At 49.5% G+C, this 16,655-nt stretch overlaps 1 protein-coding gene across 1 annotated transcript; it reads right to left on the bottom strand.

Moving 5' to 3' along the window:
- Positions 1-383: 383 nt before the first annotated feature.
- On the bottom strand, positions 384-15,796 carry LOC137048004 (patched domain-containing protein 3-like). Its single transcript, XM_067425958.1, has 4 exons — positions 15,049-15,796; positions 3,257-3,384; positions 3,024-3,169; positions 384-2,946 (listed from the first exon to the last, which is right to left on the bottom strand). The coding sequence occupies exons 1-4, from the start codon at positions 15,739-15,741 to the stop codon at positions 1,316-1,318; spliced, it is 2,598 nt and encodes an 865-aa protein (XP_067282059.1). The 5' UTR covers positions 15,742-15,796; the 3' UTR covers positions 384-1,315.
- Between the last annotated feature and the right edge of the window lie 859 nt (positions 15,797-16,655).

Here is a 16,655-nt window from a genome sequence, read left to right as displayed (position 1 = left end):
GGGCGGAGCCTGGGATTGGCTCATCACGCACCTGTGGCTGATCACCTGCACCAGCTGCAACTCATCACCTTCACCCTATTTAGTCTCTCTGTTTCTCTCTTGTCTTTGTCAGAGCGTTGTTGGATGTTTCCCCTTGTGTCTCCGTGTTGGTTGTCGTTTCCCCCTTCCGTGAAACGCTGGATCCCTTCCCGGATCACCTCTACCGATCTCCCGAGTCACAGCTGCTCACAGCCTGCCCGTGTCGCCAACAGAGCCTCTCTCACTGCTCCGTCTTACCCGGACTTCTTCAGTGTTCTGAGTTTTGACTTCTGTGACACTATCTGTCAAATTAAACTGAGTTACTTGCAATTGAATCCTGCCTCTGTGAATCCGTTACAATGTCTTCACATTTACTTGGGAAAATGTACATGCAATATATGTACACAATAAAGGAGAATACATTTAATATTCATAAAGTTATGTTAATTTTATTTTTGCCTTAATTTCTAAATATTTTATATGTATTAATATTTAGCCATTGATGGTCAATGCATATATTTGAGTATATTGGAAAAATATAAGCACTAGTTTCACATATATGGAAATGTATAATGTAATATATTGCATTATTTTGTCATATATTGTCATATATCTTGGTTAAATATTCATCATATATTGTCTTATATCTTTGGCATCCTGGCCAAATTTGCCCATTGGCTTCTGTCCATCATGGCCTCCTAATAATCCCCATATCCTGATTGGCTTCATCACTCGGTCTCCTCTCCACCAATCAGCTGGTGTGTGGTGAGCGTTCTGGCGCAATATGGCTGCCGTCGCATCATCCAGGTGGATGCTGCACATTGGTGGTGGTTGAGGAGATTCCCCTCTTCTATGTAAAGCGCTTTGAGTGCCTTGAAAAGTGCTATATAAATCGAACGCATTATTATTATTATTTGGTTCTGCAAAGGGGGTCAATGCATAACTTACTCACTCATTCACTTTAGTGACAATTATGGAGATCAAGTTATTTTAATGCTCAAGATCAAATTCCCAATGTTCAGTAATGTGGTTTAATCAATGTACTTGAATGTAACTGGAATACACATGCAAAGTTGTTTTTCATTGACTTGTTAAAATGAATACATGTGCATATTAAATAACTACATCGAAATTATTGATGACAATATTGATGACATGGATAAACAGAAGCAAAATGAAAAAAAATTGATTAAAATATGGTCAAATCAAAGAGTCATTAAGCTCTTAAAAACAGAAACATTTTTCCTTCATCCATTTTCTAAACCACTTCTCACATGTAGGGTGAGGGTCACGGTGCCTATGGACAGTCAGGATCAGCAGACCATACATTCTGAATCACGACTGCTTTTGTTATTTTTTGCAGTTGGCTTGTGTCACTGGGCTCTGGGAGAGTTTGTTTGTTTGTTTCTTGACTGTTCCTACAAGTGCCGAGGAAGGTCAGGAACACCGGTATGAATATGATGCCATGGGCGGCCCCGAACAGAATGACTAAGAACATGATCTTGAAGAAGGTCCTGAAGATGTAGCTTTTAGCAGCCGCGAGCACCACCACACCGGCGATAGTGGACACGGCCCCCTGAATGATCGGATAGCCCAGTTTATTGATGGCATCCTTGGCCTTCTCATTCGCTGAGGAGTTTTCACTTGACACAAAAGCATAGGATATGTGAGCAGAGAAGTCGACAGAAAACCCGATACAGATAACAAGATTAATCATAGACACAGAGTCCAAACTGACATCCCATAATGCCATGAAACCGGCCACTCCCACAATAACAGATGCGATGGCGAATGTGACCCAGAGAGAGCAGAGAGGGTTTGGGATCAACAGGAGTGAAATGACTAGCATTGCACATGTAGCAACTGCTATATTTTGGACTGTATTATCGACGATGACGGCATATTGGTCGAAATAGATGAACGCAGGGTGGTATACTAACAGATTCATCTTCTCACATTTTTCTGCGGTTTTTCTAAATTCATCCAGCATGTTCTTCTCATCGATTGCTGTGCGGATGTTCACAGACTGAATGAACATACGTGATGCATGAATTTGACCTTCAGTGAAATTAACATCTTGGCTGAAACCAGACCGAGTAAGAAATGCTGTTAAATGGCTTTTGAATTGCGTTTCATTGTTTAAACTTAAATTAGTTTTCTGTCCAAACTGCATGTATTCACTCAGCCAAGAAACAGGCGAAATGCTTGAATTTGCCACTGTCAGATTTTGAAACTTTTCCAAACACAAGTCAAGACTTTCACGAGCAGTTGAGTCCCAGTACTGAAAGTCTTCACCCTTTATAACTAACATGACATTAGGACCAAAGGCAGAGAAGAATTCATCTTCTTTATCATAGTAACTGCCAACATATGAGCCGTCTGCTGCTAAATGTTTCAGATCTAGACCTTCCTGCATTTGGAAGCATCCATAGATACTGACTGCCAAATACCCGGCATAGATCAGACACACAAGTATCTTAACCCACACTCTCGTCAGAAAAGGGCCGTAATAGTGTTTAAAGAATGAATCCATTGGCATTTCAAATTCTTTGTGTGTCTTTTCATCATACGCCCCACCAACACAACAGCCTCCACCATCCCCAGTGGCCTGAGGGACTTTCATGCAGGTCAGCCAGTGTCTGTTGCCTTTCTCTCTCCGTCCGTTGAGTGCGAGACACGCGCCGAAGAAGGTGATGTTGAAGATGAAGCAGAAGAGAAGAGCTGTGCTGGTGTACATGCAGAAAGACTGAACTGAGCGGAAGGGCGTCATGAGGCCGATGTAGAAAGCCAGCACATCTGTCAGCGTGGTGATAGTGATGGACACGCCGGCCTCTTTATACGTCTCTGCTAAACGAATCTCAACGGCTTTATTAACTTCAGTCTTCTGCCAGCTGGAGATCATAATGAACATGTCATCAACACCAACACCTGGAGGACAGCAGAGAGCGTGAGACCATGAACTTCAGCTATGAGGCACCAACTCGTGATGAAATGAATGAACTTACCCAGAATCAGAAAGGGGGCTGTGGCCACGGTCATGGCAAACGGCATCCCACAGAACAGCAGAAGTCCAAAGCTGGCCAACACGGCCATCCCAGCGGAGACGACGCCGAACGCGGCCACCCACACCTTCGTCCTGACACAGTCTAACCTGTGCAAAGACACATGCCATAGAGATAAATGACATAGCTGGTGGCAGAAACATGTGCTTATTTGACACTTTAATTATTCGTGATACCTCATACAAGACATAATTGAAACGGTGATGGCCAGGAAATACGTAACGGAGAAGAGGGGGATCACAGAGTCTGCATTGGTCTCAAGCTCATTCTGTCTTGACATTGATGTAAAGTAAGACACATGGACCTGTAGAAATTCAACACAAAACACTCTTCAGTATAGTTATGTGATGCATTGTGTTCAAGCACAGTGACGATATGCAGTGGTGCAAAAAAGTATTTAGTCAGCCACCAATTGTGCAAGTTCTCCCACTTAAAACGATGAGAGAGAGCTGTAATTTTCTTCATAGGTACACTTCAACAATGAGAGACAGAATGAGAAGTAAACAAAATCCAGAAAATCATATTGTCTGATTTTTAAAGAATTTGTTTGCAAATTATGGTGGAAAATAAGTATTTGGTAGGGGTGTAACGATTCGTTTTACAACGATTCGATTCGTATCATGATTTGAGGTTGCCGAGACGATTTAAGGATGATATTGGTTCATTTAGAACGATATGATCCGAAACGATACAGTGACTTTTTAGCCAAAAATTTAAATCAGTGTGACTGTTTTATTTCGACCGAATCGAATCATTGTTAAAACGATTCGTTACACCCCTAGTATTTAATCATCTACAAAAAAACAAGATTTCTGGCTCTCAAAGACCTTTAACTTCTTCTTTAAGAGGCTCCTGTCCTTCACTCGTTACCTGTATTAATGGCACCTATGTGAACTCGTTATCAGAATAAAAGACGCCTGTCCACAACCTCAAACAGTCAGACTCCAAACTCCTCTATGGCCAAGACCTAAGAGCTGTCAAAGGACACCAGAAACAACTGTAGACCTGCACCAGGCTGGGAAGACTGAATCTGCAATAGGTAAGCTGCTTGGTGTGAAGAAATCAACTGTGGGAGCAATTATAAGAAAATGGAAGATAAACAAGACCACTGATAATCTCCCTCGATCTGGGGCGCCATGCAAGATCTCAGCCTGTGGGGTCAAAATGATCACAAGAACAGTGAGCAAAAATACCAGAGCCACACTGGGAGGCCTATTGAATGACCCACAGAAAGTTAGAACAAAAGGAACAAAGGCTAACTTCAGTAACACTACGCCATCAGGGACTCAAATCCTGCAGTACCAGACGTGTCCCCCTGCTTAAGCCAGTACATGTCCGGGCCCATCTGAAGTTTGTTAGGGAGCATTTGGATGATCCAGAAGAGGATTGGGAGAATGTCATATGGTCAGATCAAACCAAAATAGAACTTTTTGGTAAAAACTCAACTTGTCATGTTTGGAGAAGAAAGAATGTGAAGCATGGGGGTGGAAACATCATGCTATGGGGCTGTCTTTCTGTAAATGGACTAGGATGACTGATCTATGTAAAGGAAAGAATGAATGGGGCCATGTATCATGAGATTTTGAGTAAAAACCTCCTTCCATCAGCAAGGGCATTGAAGATGAAACGTGGCTGGGTCTTTCAGGACAATGATCCCAAACACACAGCTCGGGCAATGAAGGAGTGGCTTCGTAAGAAGTATTTCAAGGTCCTGGAGTGGCCTAGCCAGTCTCCAGATCTCAACCCCATAGAAACTTTTTAGACAGAGTTGAAAATCCGTGTTTCCAAGTGACAGCCCCAAAACATCACTTCTCTAGAGGAGGTCTGTAAAACGGAGGGGGAAAAAAGGAGGATTGGGCCAAACTACCAGCAACAGTGTGTAACAACCTTGTGGCGACTTACAGAAAACATTTGACCTCTGTCATTGCCAACAAAGGGTATATAACAAAATATTGAGTTTTGTTACCATGCTTTCATCACCAGTAGGGTGGTCTATTGTAATGGCCTTCTCACCGGCCTTCCCAAAAAGACCATTAGACAGCTGCAGCTCATACAGAACGCTGCTGCCAGGATTGTGAGCAGAACCAGAAAATATGACCATATCACACCAGTCCTCAGGTCTTTACACTGGCTTCCAGTTACATTTAGGATCGATTTTAAAGTAAATGGTAAATGGACTGTATTTATATAGCGCTTTTAACGTCTTGGTTACGTATGTAACCCTCGTTCCCTGAAGGAGGGAACGGAGACGTACGTCAGAACTGAACCGACGAATGGGATCTTACTTTAGAGACCAATCCTACTTCGAGCATCTAACAACGAGCCAATGAAATTTGGCATGCGATCACGCATTCCACGCTCCGCCCCGCAGCGCGGGTATAAAACAGGAAGTGGGATGGTAGATCAGCGCTTTTCCTGCTGAGGAGCCGAAAGGTGACCGGACTCCCAGCGGAAGCACAGCATCTGGCAACGGGACGTACGTCTCCGTTCCCTCCTTCAGGGAACGAGGGTTACATACGTAACCGAGACGTTCCCTTTCAGTCGGTCACGTTCGACGTACGCCAGAACTGAACCGACGAATGGGATCCCTATGGAAAACGCCAGGATGCTGGCCCTTCCAGCGTCCTGCTTGAGCGCACTGCACCGTCTAGTATGGTACGGAAGTCAGGGCTCCAAGCAGGGAGTACAGTCACTGCTGTTTCTGCAAGACCCACTCAGAATGACTATTGGATAACGCTGGGAAAGTGTGCCTACCTCGAGAGAGAGAGGGTACGCTGCGGGGCCACGTCCTTCAGGGAAGGAGAGGTGGCGGAATACACATAAGGACTAACCTGGCAGGGTAGTGCAACATATGGCAGTCTCTGGGGTGGTTCCAGCCTGATTGAAGGGGGGAAAGAACACGCCCAGAGACGACAGAGCCCGGAAAGACACGGGGCTAGCCCGAAGGGTAGCTGGTACCGTGGAAGAATACACATATGGGGTTGCCGTGAGGGAACCGCTACATATGGAACCCAGCCTACAGCCACGTTTCACAAGCATACGGGTGCAGGCCTGGCGTCAGACGGTCCGCAACGTCTGACACCGGAGGGGTGACGGAGGAGCTCGGCAGGGTTAGCCGGTTTCCCGGGGAACACAACTGGAGACAATAGACGCACGTATCCGGCCCAGAGGGCGGGAGTGGCGTTTCGCAAGCCGACACTTAGAACGGGCACTTAACGCTCCTGGCCACTGGGGGCGAGGATGCGGGAAGATACCGGCTCTACACGTAAGCTATAGAATCTAGCAAACGTGTTAGGTGTCGCCCAGCCCGCAGCTCTACATATGTCTGTCAGCGAGGCGCCTTGAGCCAGCGCCCAGGAAGAAGCAACACTCCGAGTGGAGTGGGCTCTTACACCGAACGGGCAAGGCACGTCTTGGGACTGGTAGGCCAAGACTATAGCATCCACTATCCAGTGGGCTAACCTCTGCTTGGAGACAGCCTTTCCCTTCTGCTGGCCTCTGTAACAGACGAAGAGTTGCTCTGAGGTCCGAAGGCTTTGGGTCCGGTCAACGTAAGCGCGAAGGGCGCGGACCGGACACAGCAAAGCCAGGGCTGGGTCTGCCTCCTCCGAAGGCAGCGCTTGCAGGTTCACCACCTGATCCCGGAAGGGAGTGGTAGGAACCTTGGGCACATATCCGGGCCGGGGTCTCAGGACAACGTGAGAGTTACCTGGCCCGAACTCTAGGCACGATTCGTTGACCGAAAGTGCATGCAGGTCCCCTACCCTCTTGATCGAGGCCAATGCTGTCAGGAGCACTGTCTTCATTGACAAGATCTTAAGCTCACAAGACGCCAAAGGCTCGAAGGGAGGGCTCTGAAGTGCTCTGAGCACTAGAGCTAAGTCCCAAGAGGGTATCGAGGATGGACGAGGAAGATTTAGTCTCCTCGCACCTCTGAGGAACCTGACGATTAGGTCGTGCTTCCCCACGGACTTACCTTCTACTACATCATGGTACGCTGCTATTGCTGCAGCATATACCTTGAGGGTGGAGGGAGACAGCCTTCTCTCCAACCCGTCTTGCAGGAAGGAAAGCACGACACTGATCGAACACCTTCGGGGGTCTTCCCGGCGGGAAGCGCACCACTCAACGAACAGGTTCCACTTCAGAGCATAGAGGCGCCTCGTAGAGGGGGCTCTAGCTGAAGCGATGGTGTCTACGACAGCTTGTGGTAGTCAGTCTAGAACCTCCGCGTCCCGTCCAGGGACCAGACATGAAGATTCCAGAGGTCTGGACGCGGGTGCCATAGCGTGCCCCGTCCCTGAGAAAGAAGGTCCTTCCTCCGGGGAATCGGCCAAGGAGGGGCTGTCGCGAGGAGTGTGAGTTCTGGGAACCAGGTCCGGTTGGGCCAATATGGCGCAACTAACAAGACCTGCTCCTCGTCCTCCCTGACCTTGCACAGAGTCTGTGCAAGAAGGCTCACTGGGGGAAACGCATACTTGCGTAGGTCCCGGGGCCAGCTGTGCGCCAGTGCATCTGTGCCGAGGGTACCCCCGGTCAGGGAATAGTACCACTGGCAATGGGTCAAGTCCGGAGAGGCAAACAGGTCGACCTGTGCGGCTCCGAACTGGTCCCATATCAGCTGGACCGCCTGGGGGTGGAGTCGCCACTCTCCCGGAGGTGTCGGCTGACGAGAGAGCTTGTCGGCTGTCTGGTTCAGCACACCAGGGACATGAATGGCCCGAAGCGACCTCAGCTGCTTCTGACTCCACAGGAGGAGGTGGCGGGCGAGTTGGAGCAGACGACGGGAGCATAGACCACCCTGACGGTTGATGTACGCAACGGCCGTGGTGCTGTCCGTACGGACCAGTACATGCTTGCCACGCAGTGGCCCCTTGAGGCGGCGGAGTGCCAGATGTACTGCCAGTAACTCGAGGCAATTGATATGCCAATGCAATTGCGGCCCCGTCCACAGACCAGCAACTGCATGCCCGTTGTACGTGGCCCCCCAGCCTGTGGTGGAGGCATCCGTGAATAGCACAGCATGCCTGGACACTTGTTCTAGGGGCACCCCGGCCCGGAGAAACGAAGTGTTGGACCACGGGCTGAAGGTTTGGCGGCAGTAAGGAGTCACTGGGACCCGGTACTGACCGCTCTGCCACGCCCACCTCGGGACTCGGCCATTGAGCCAGCGTTGAAGCGGTCTCATAGGAAGCAATCCGAGCGGCGTGACCGCGGCTGCAGATGCCATATGCCCCAGGAGCCTCCGAAAGAATTTCAGTGGGACCGCTGTCCTGCTCTTGAACATATTCAAGCAGTTCAACACCGACTGGACTCGCTCCTCGGTGAGGCGCGCAGTCCGGTTGACCGAGTCCAGCTCCATACCGAGATAAGAGATCCTCTGTGTAGGACAGAGTTTGCTCTTCTCTCGGTTGACCCGAAGGCCCAACTGGCTGAGGTGACTGAGCACCAGGTCCCTGTGTTCGCACAACTGGTCCTTCGACTGGGCTAGGATCAGCCAATCGTTGAGGTAGTTGAGAATCCGAACGCCGCGTTCTCAGAGCGGAACAATGGCTGCCTCCGCGACCTTCGTAAAGACGCGGGGCGACAGGGACAGCCCGAAGGGCAGGACCTTGTACTGATATGCTTTCCCCTCGAACGCCAAACGTAGGAACGGTCTGAGTTGAGGGAGAAAGACACACGGAATTACGCGTCCTTCAGGTCGATCGCTGCAAACCAATCCTGGGGACGGATGCATTGAAAAATGCGTTTCTGCATCAACATTCTGAACGGGAGCTTGAGCAGGGCCCGATTCAGAACTCGCAGGTCAAGGATTGGTCGTCACCCGTCCCCTTTCTTGGGCACAATGAAGTAGGGGCTGTAGAACCCCGTCTTCATATCGGCTGGAGGAACCGGCTCGATCGCGTCCTTCGCCAGTAGGACCTCGATCTCTGACCTCAAGACATGAGCATCGCTGCTTCGCACGGAGGTGAAGAGGATGCCCCTGTACTTGGGCGGCCGGCGCGCGAACTGAATCGCGTAGCCGAGTCTGATGGTACGGATGAGCCAGCGAGACGGCCTGGGGAGACCTAGCCAGGCCCCCAGAGACCGTGCAAGCTGGACCAACGGCACCACAGACGTGCCCGGGGTGGGGCAGCGAAGCGGAGTACTCTGGCCCGACTCGGGAGGCCCGGAGGCGGCCCGAAGTGTTGCCGGAGCACTCCTGGTTTGGACAGAGAGTGGGTGAGAAGGCCCGGAGGCGTCCTCGGAGCCCACTCTGCTGCCCACTGCCCGGAGGCAGGGAAGTGAAGCACTCAGCCCCGACCCGGGAGGCCCGTGGGCGGCCCGGAGTGTTGACTGAGTGCTCACGAGAGAGGAAGTGTGTGGGTGAGAAGGCCCGGGGGCGTCCTCGAGGCCCACACAGCTGCCCCCTGGTGACGGGAGGGTAGGAAAGGAGTGACAAGGCCCGTGGGCGTCGCACACTGCCAACCTGACCCTCTTGGGGGAGAGAGGAAACTGCTCTTAAAATGTGGGTACCAATGGACTCCGGAGAGCCAGTGGCAGAACCGAAACCAGTCAGGGCCCCCTGGTCCTCCTCCGGGGGGGTGGGGGAGGGATGCGAACATCATCTCCCCCGAGCAGCTCCTGTTCTCCCTAGCCGGCCCGTCACAGGGCCGCGTCCCCTTGCGCTTGCCTGCCGGTTAGCGGGCCCTGGACGGGTTGGGCGTCCCTCGCGTCCGGCACCCTGCTCCTACAGTGGAGGCTGCTGCTCGGCTCTAGCAGGGTGGAGGCGGACGCAGGAGGGGATGCCCTCAGCGACGAGCCGGCAGAGGCGCTGCAACCGACGACCGAGCAGCTGGTCGTCGGCACCCTGGTGCAACGCCTCCGTCTGCTTTTGGGCCACCAAGAACTGCTGGGCAAAGTTCTCGATGGTGTCGCCGAGGAGGCCAGCCCGACAGACAGGCTTTTCTTGCGCATATCTGCCAGGTTAGCCCCCTATTCCTCTAGTGTGGACATCGCCTGACCCAGGGAGCGTGCAGTGATTTTCGTCGCCCATAGGGCGAGGTCCAACACCGCACGCAGTTCCTGCACAACCCCTGGGCTGGGACTACCCTCGTGCGTGCAGGGCAGAGGGCAGTGAGAGAGGGAAAACAATGATACTTTTTTTTTCTTTTTTTTTTTTTTCTCATTTTTGGCCCTTTTGACCCTCCATATTTCCCTCTCTCCGATGCAGCAATTGACATCTGTCCTCTGCCAGAGCAAAAAATGAAACGCTAAGACCTTTTCTCTTTAGGATCAGCGATTCCATCTTCAACTACCAGCAGGCATACGAGACAGTGAACGTGGCCGTCAGAACGGCACACAGCGCACTGAGCGCTCAAGCCTCTATGAAGAAGGCAAGGCGAACAATGCCCTAACGTGGTCGTGTTCTCATGAGAGAATCCGTACCACCCACGAACAGAGTCTCAGCATGCTTTTGATGCGATAGAGGAGTGGGGGCCCGAGGGGATTTACCCGGCGGGGAATCCCCACTGTAATCCTCAGGCCACCAGCGCTTATCAGCCAAAGTAGCCCTTTTCCAGTAACACTAGAAATGAACTAGATCGGGGGATAGGCGAAGGGACTCGACCCCATCTGAGGTTTCATAGTCTCGACCGCGCATCTAGAGCGCCGACTGACGCGCGCCGGTTGTTGTGACAACCACCGCTGTCAGCCTGCCGCTCGACGGCACACGGCGCGCTGAACACTCGAGCCCTTTATGAGAAGGGGGAGACGAACAACGCGCCGACGTGACCATGTTCTTTTACGAGAACATGAATCACCCACGATCGCAATCTCACATGCGCTCGTGGCCGTCAAAGAGGACAGGAAACAGTTGCATACCAGGAATACACGGTTTGAATGACATCTTGAAAAAGACGCAGGGTCAAACCGTGTTGCTCTTTTGTGAATGGAAAGCTGCTCTTTTAGTGTGCTGAAGCACTCAGGGAGATGACCGCGGCTCCACACAGTTCGTTCTGCAAGCCTGTGTGAGCTCTCAGTGATGTGTATTTGTGTGTGTGTAACGCCCAGCGAACCAACAGTTTGTATGGGAAACGCTCAGCGAACCAACAAAGCTCTTTTAGATCACTTGATCACTGATCAGACGGTCTCTCACTGACGCGCCGTATCACCCGCACTGGCAGACTCTCTCACTCAAGACTCTTTGACTCGTAGTCAGACACTCTTCGTAGGAAACAGTAAGCACTGCTCGGCTCCGAAGTAGAAAGCACTGATCTACCATTCCACTTCCTGTTTTATACCCGCGCTGCGGGGCGGAGCGTGGAATGCGTGATCGCATGCCAAATTTCATTGGCTCATTGTTAGATGCTCGAAGGAGGATTGGTCTCTAAAGTAAGATCCCATTCGTCGGTTCAGTTCTGACGTACGTCGAACGTGACCGACTGAAAGGGAACAGACCCTATGGCCATCCAAAGCGCTTTACATATTGCCTCACATTCACCCATTCACACACCGACGGCGATGTCAGCCATGTAAGGCGCCATCCAGCTCGTCGGGAGCAGCTGGGGTTAGGTGTCTTGCTCATGGACACTTCGACACTTGGTCAGGTGGAACCGGGGATTGAACCACCAACCTTTCGGTTTGTAGACAACCTACATGAACCACTGAGCCACTGCCGCCCCCTATTACTATTAGTATTATTATTGCTGATTAAATACAAACCCAAAAGATCACTCAGATCAGCAGGATCAAGTCAGCTAGAAATACCAAGAGTTCACTCAAAGCAAGGAGAGTCTGCTTTTAGCTATTATGCCAGCCGCAGTTGGAACCAGCTTCCTGAACAGATCAGATGTGCTCCAACAGTCGCCACATTCAAATCCAGACTCAAAACACATCTGTTCAGCTGAGCATTTACTGAATGAGCTCTGAGCACTGTATGTCCGACTGATCGCACCTTATCTATGCATCATTTTTTAAATTCTTTTTATAACTGGTTTACTTTACTTGTTCTTTTCTTTGGTTATCATCATTTTATTATTTTTAATTCTCTTTACATTGTATTGTTTTTCTTATGCATTTTTTTATCCTTATATTAATTCATTTCTATGTTGTCACATGCCTGTCCTGTCGTGTGTGCACTTGTGGGTTTTGTTATGTTGAGCATGTGCTCGTGTCCCTGTCAGTTCCCTCCCCCTTGTTATCTGATTATTGGTTAATTTGCCCCACCTGTTCTCCCTCATTATCTGCCTTGTTTGTTCCCTTTATAATCTCCTTGTGTTTGTCAGTCTGGGTTGGATCCTTGTGTATGTTATGTCTGCGTCTTCCGGTTCCCCGTGATTTCTCTGTTGGTATGTTTTTGAGTTATGTTACAGTTCTGATTATGTGTTTTTCCCCCTCGTGGGTTTTTGTGTTGAGTTTGTTTTATTTTATAATAAATTATAATTTTCTCACTGCACTTGAGTCCTCGCACCAATTTCCTGTTTCCTCGTGTCCGTGACGTAACAGAAGGATCCAACCCTGTTGAGGACTCAGCAGAGAGAGGACTCGATCCCGGAATCGCTCACCACCTGTCCTCACTATGAGCGGATTCTACGGTTTCGAGTCCTCCACCTACTTCACCAGGAGGGAATGGAGATTAGGAATTTTGCAAAGAAGTTCCTGGAGACCGCCAAGGGGCTGAGGCTCAGTGACTCTGCACTCAAGGACCTTTTTAATTATGCCCTAGATGAGCCCATGGAGTGGTGGCTCAGAAGGGCATATGACGGAGGCACATTTGAGGCAATGGTGGAAGCTATCGCCTGCCAGCAGGAGAGAGCTTCCAGGGAGATGGCCCCTGCCCTGGCAGTCCCAAGATCGGTGGTCCCTGCTCCAGTGGTCCTGAAACGGAGGAGGAGAAGGAAGTCTCCCTCCGTGCCTGTGCCGGTGGTCCCTGTGCCGGTGGTCCCAGTGCCAGCGGATCGTGTTCTGGTGGTCCCAATGCTGGCGGATCGTATTCCGGTGGTCCCAGTGCCGGTGGATACTGCTGGACTGGAGAAGTTTCCCCAACGCCCTGCCTGCGCCGCTGAGGCGCCCTGCTCTCCCTGCGCCGCTGAGGCGCCCTGCTCTCCCTGCGCCCCTGAGGCGCCCAGCTCTCCCTGCGCCCCTGAGCAGTCCTGCTCTCCCTGCGCCGCTGAGGCGTCCTGCTCTCCGTGCGCCGCTGAGGCGTCCTGCTCTCCGTGCGCCGCTGAGGCGTCCTGCTCTCCGTGCGCCGCTGAGGCGTCCTGCTCTCCGTGCGCCGCTGAGGCGTCCTGCTCTCCGTGCGCCGCTGAGGCGTCCTGCTCTCCGTGCGCCGCTGAGGCGTCCTGCTCTCCGTGCGCCGCTGAGGCGTCCTGCTCTCCGTGCGCCGCTGAGGCGTCCTGCTCTCCGTGCGCCGCTGAGGCGTCCTGCTCTCCGTGCGCCGCTGAGGCGTCCTGCTCTCCGTGCGCCGCTGAGGCGTCCTGCTCTCCGTGCGCCGCTGAGGCGTCCTGCTCTCACCGCGCCTCCCTGGCGCCCCCTGCACTCACCGCGCCTCTCTGGCGCCCTGCTCTCACCGCGCCTCCCTGGCGCCCTGCTCTACCCGCACTGCCCTGGCTGCCTGAACTCTATGGGCCGCCCTGGCCGCTTGAACTGGGTGGGCCTCCCGAACTCGGTGGGCCGCCCTGGCCATTCGAACTTTGTGGGCCACCATGGCCTCCTGAACTTTTTGTTTTCCCCGTCCCTCCCTGGTCTGTCCCTCCCGTGCCCCCCTGGTCTGTCCCTCCCGTGCCCCCCTGGTCTGTCCCTCCCGTGCCCCCCTGGTCTGTCCCTCCCGTGCCTCCCTGGTCTGTCCCTCCCGTCCCTCCCTGGTCTGTCCCTCCCGTCCCTCCCTGGTCTGTCCCTCCCGTTCCTCCCTGGTCTGTCCCTCCCGTTCCTCCCTGGTCTGTCCCTCCCGTCCCTCCCTGGTCTGTCCCTCCCGTCCCGCCCGGGTCTGTCCCTCCCGTCCCTAGTGGAGCGTCTGGTAGCCGCTCCTTAAGGAGGGGGTAATGTCACATGCCTGTCCTGTCGTGTGTGCACTTGTGGGTTTTGTTATGTTGAGCATGTGCTCGTGTCCCTGTCAGTTCCCTCCCCCTTGTTATCTGATTATTGGTTAATTTGCCCCACCTGTTCTCCCTCATTATCTGCCTTGTTTGTTCCCTTTATAATCTCCTTGTGTTTGTCAGTCTGGGTTGGATCCTTGTGTATGTTATGTCTGCGTCTTCCGGTTCCCCGTGATTTCTCTGTTGGTATGTTTTTGAGTTATGTTACAGTTCTGATTATGTGTTTTTCCCCCTCGTGGGTTTTTGTGTTGAGTTTGTTTTATTTTATAATAAATTATAATTTTCTCACTGCACTTGAGTCCTCGCACCAATTTCCTGTTTCCTCGTGTCCGTGACGTAACATATGTAAAGCACTTTGAATTGCCATTGTGTATGAAATGTGCTATATAAATAAACTTGCCTTGCCTATCGACCAAATACTTACTTTCCACCATAATTTACAAATAAATACTTTAAAAATCAGACAATGTGATTTTCTGGATTTTTTTTCTCATTCTGTCTTTCATAGTTGAAGTGGACCTATGATGAAAATGATAGGCCTCTCTCATCTTTTATAAGTGAAAGAACTTGCACAATTGGTGGCTGACTAAATACTTTTTGCCCCACTGTAGTTATGGCAAATTATGATAGAACATGAAAACAAATCAAGCAAATTATCGTAGATTTGGTTAATTTTATCAAAATACTGAATTGTAAAAGACCTTTGGTGCTTGTGTTAAAGGTTAAAGTTATTGGAGAAGTTATTTTTTAAACATATATATATATATATATATATATATATATATATATATAATTTAAAAATTACTTCATATACATATATATATATATATATATATATATATATATATATATATAGAGAGAGAGAGAGAGAGAGAGAGAGATTTTTTACTCACCGTTTTCTGTTCTGTATAGTTTGAGAGGAGTTTTAGAAAGCCATCAAGCCAGTCAGAGCTTCCATTTGTCTTCTTCTCATCTAGGAAATAAAAAAGCCTGACCGCTTTGGCACTGGTCATCTCGGAGCTATCTGGCTTTAGCTTTACGCCGCCGATGGTTGTTCCCAAAAACGTGTAATTATTCATTGGATACGTTATGTTTAAAGAACCTATTTCAGTAGCATTGTAATTTATAATGTCTAGAATTGCATTTGACACGCACTCTCCCTTTGTTTTGGCACAGAGGTTTTCAAAAGTGTTTCCTGTCGTCATACTCTTCACTCGTCTGTCTAGCTCTATAATGTCATTAAAAGCTGCTTCGGTTAAAATATTTCCTCCATGCTGGTCTGTGATGATCAAAGAGGCATAAGTGCCCTCAGATGAAAGCCGTAACTGAGAAAACTCATCAGATTGTGGGAAATTTTCCACCACAAACGCCCTCTCCAATTTGGCACGTCCATTGACAGGTGTAAACTGGTCTTCAATATCATTTGCCTCCCTCTCGTGAAGAAAGATAAAACCAGCTCCGAGAGCAGCAGATATACATATAGCTAATAAAAGAAACACATATGGATGTCTACCAACAACATGACCAAGCTTTTCAAAGGCCAGAGACAGAGGTCTTTCAATGCAGTCTGTTTTACACTTCGCCATCCTCCATACACTTCAACAGTTTACGGTGAACCTCTAGCTCTTCTGCAATGCCCCAGAAACATCCTCTTCTACAATGACTCGATGTTGGCATAACGTACTTATAGGCAGAGCAGAACATTAACAACTCATTTGTTACTTATTACCAAACTTCCTTGTTGGCACCTGCCCTTTTCATCACTCAAACTGCATGCATAGCTAATGCTAGAGTCATTTTCATTCTAAAGGGACAGGATGACAAGGATGTGGATACACAAGTAGGTCCTAGTCTTTAAATAAATAATTGACTAACACACTGTCCAATTTCCCCATCCAAGGGAAATATTTGATAAAACTCAAATCCTGCCCTAGCCAGAGCAGATTCACTTCTACAACAAGAGCAAACAACATGGGTCCAGTTTAAAAATATAAACACTTTATTTTATAAAAATAATTCATATTGCATATTCATTCATTCACATTCAATTAAAAACAAGTAAAAATTCCAATCATCCACATAAGGGGACGGTTAAAGGTGCTTAAAGGCATCAAGATAATATAATCTGTCAGCCTTCACAAAACCAAAAAAGAAAACAAATTTAAACAAAATTCTGTCTCACACACAAATGAACAGGAACTACTCTAAGCTTTAGATCTTAAGATTTTACAACCTTCTTCCAAATGTTTGAAGTGAAAATGCTCCTTAGTTCTTTATCTCTAATTTAATATTTGCTATTTTGTGTGGGGTTTTAATATTGAAATTAAACAAACTGCCCATCAAACTAGCCAATTTTTACGAATGAGCACTGAAATCATGAAAGTTGCCTTTCAAACTACTTTTCACCACATATAGTTGTATTGTGTGGAATAATCAATATGTTTGGCATAGAAACTGGACCATATTCAAAAGAAATGTGTTAAGAAGAATATTAGTGAAT

This window comes from Pseudorasbora parva, chromosome 2, assembly GCF_024679245.1.
Source record: "Pseudorasbora parva isolate DD20220531a chromosome 2, ASM2467924v1, whole genome shotgun sequence".
In the NCBI taxonomy this organism is placed as follows: domain Eukaryota; kingdom Metazoa; phylum Chordata; class Actinopteri; order Cypriniformes; family Gobionidae; genus Pseudorasbora; species Pseudorasbora parva.
The sequence above is the reverse complement of the archived record's forward strand: the minus strand, read 5'-3'. Positions and strand labels throughout refer to the sequence as shown.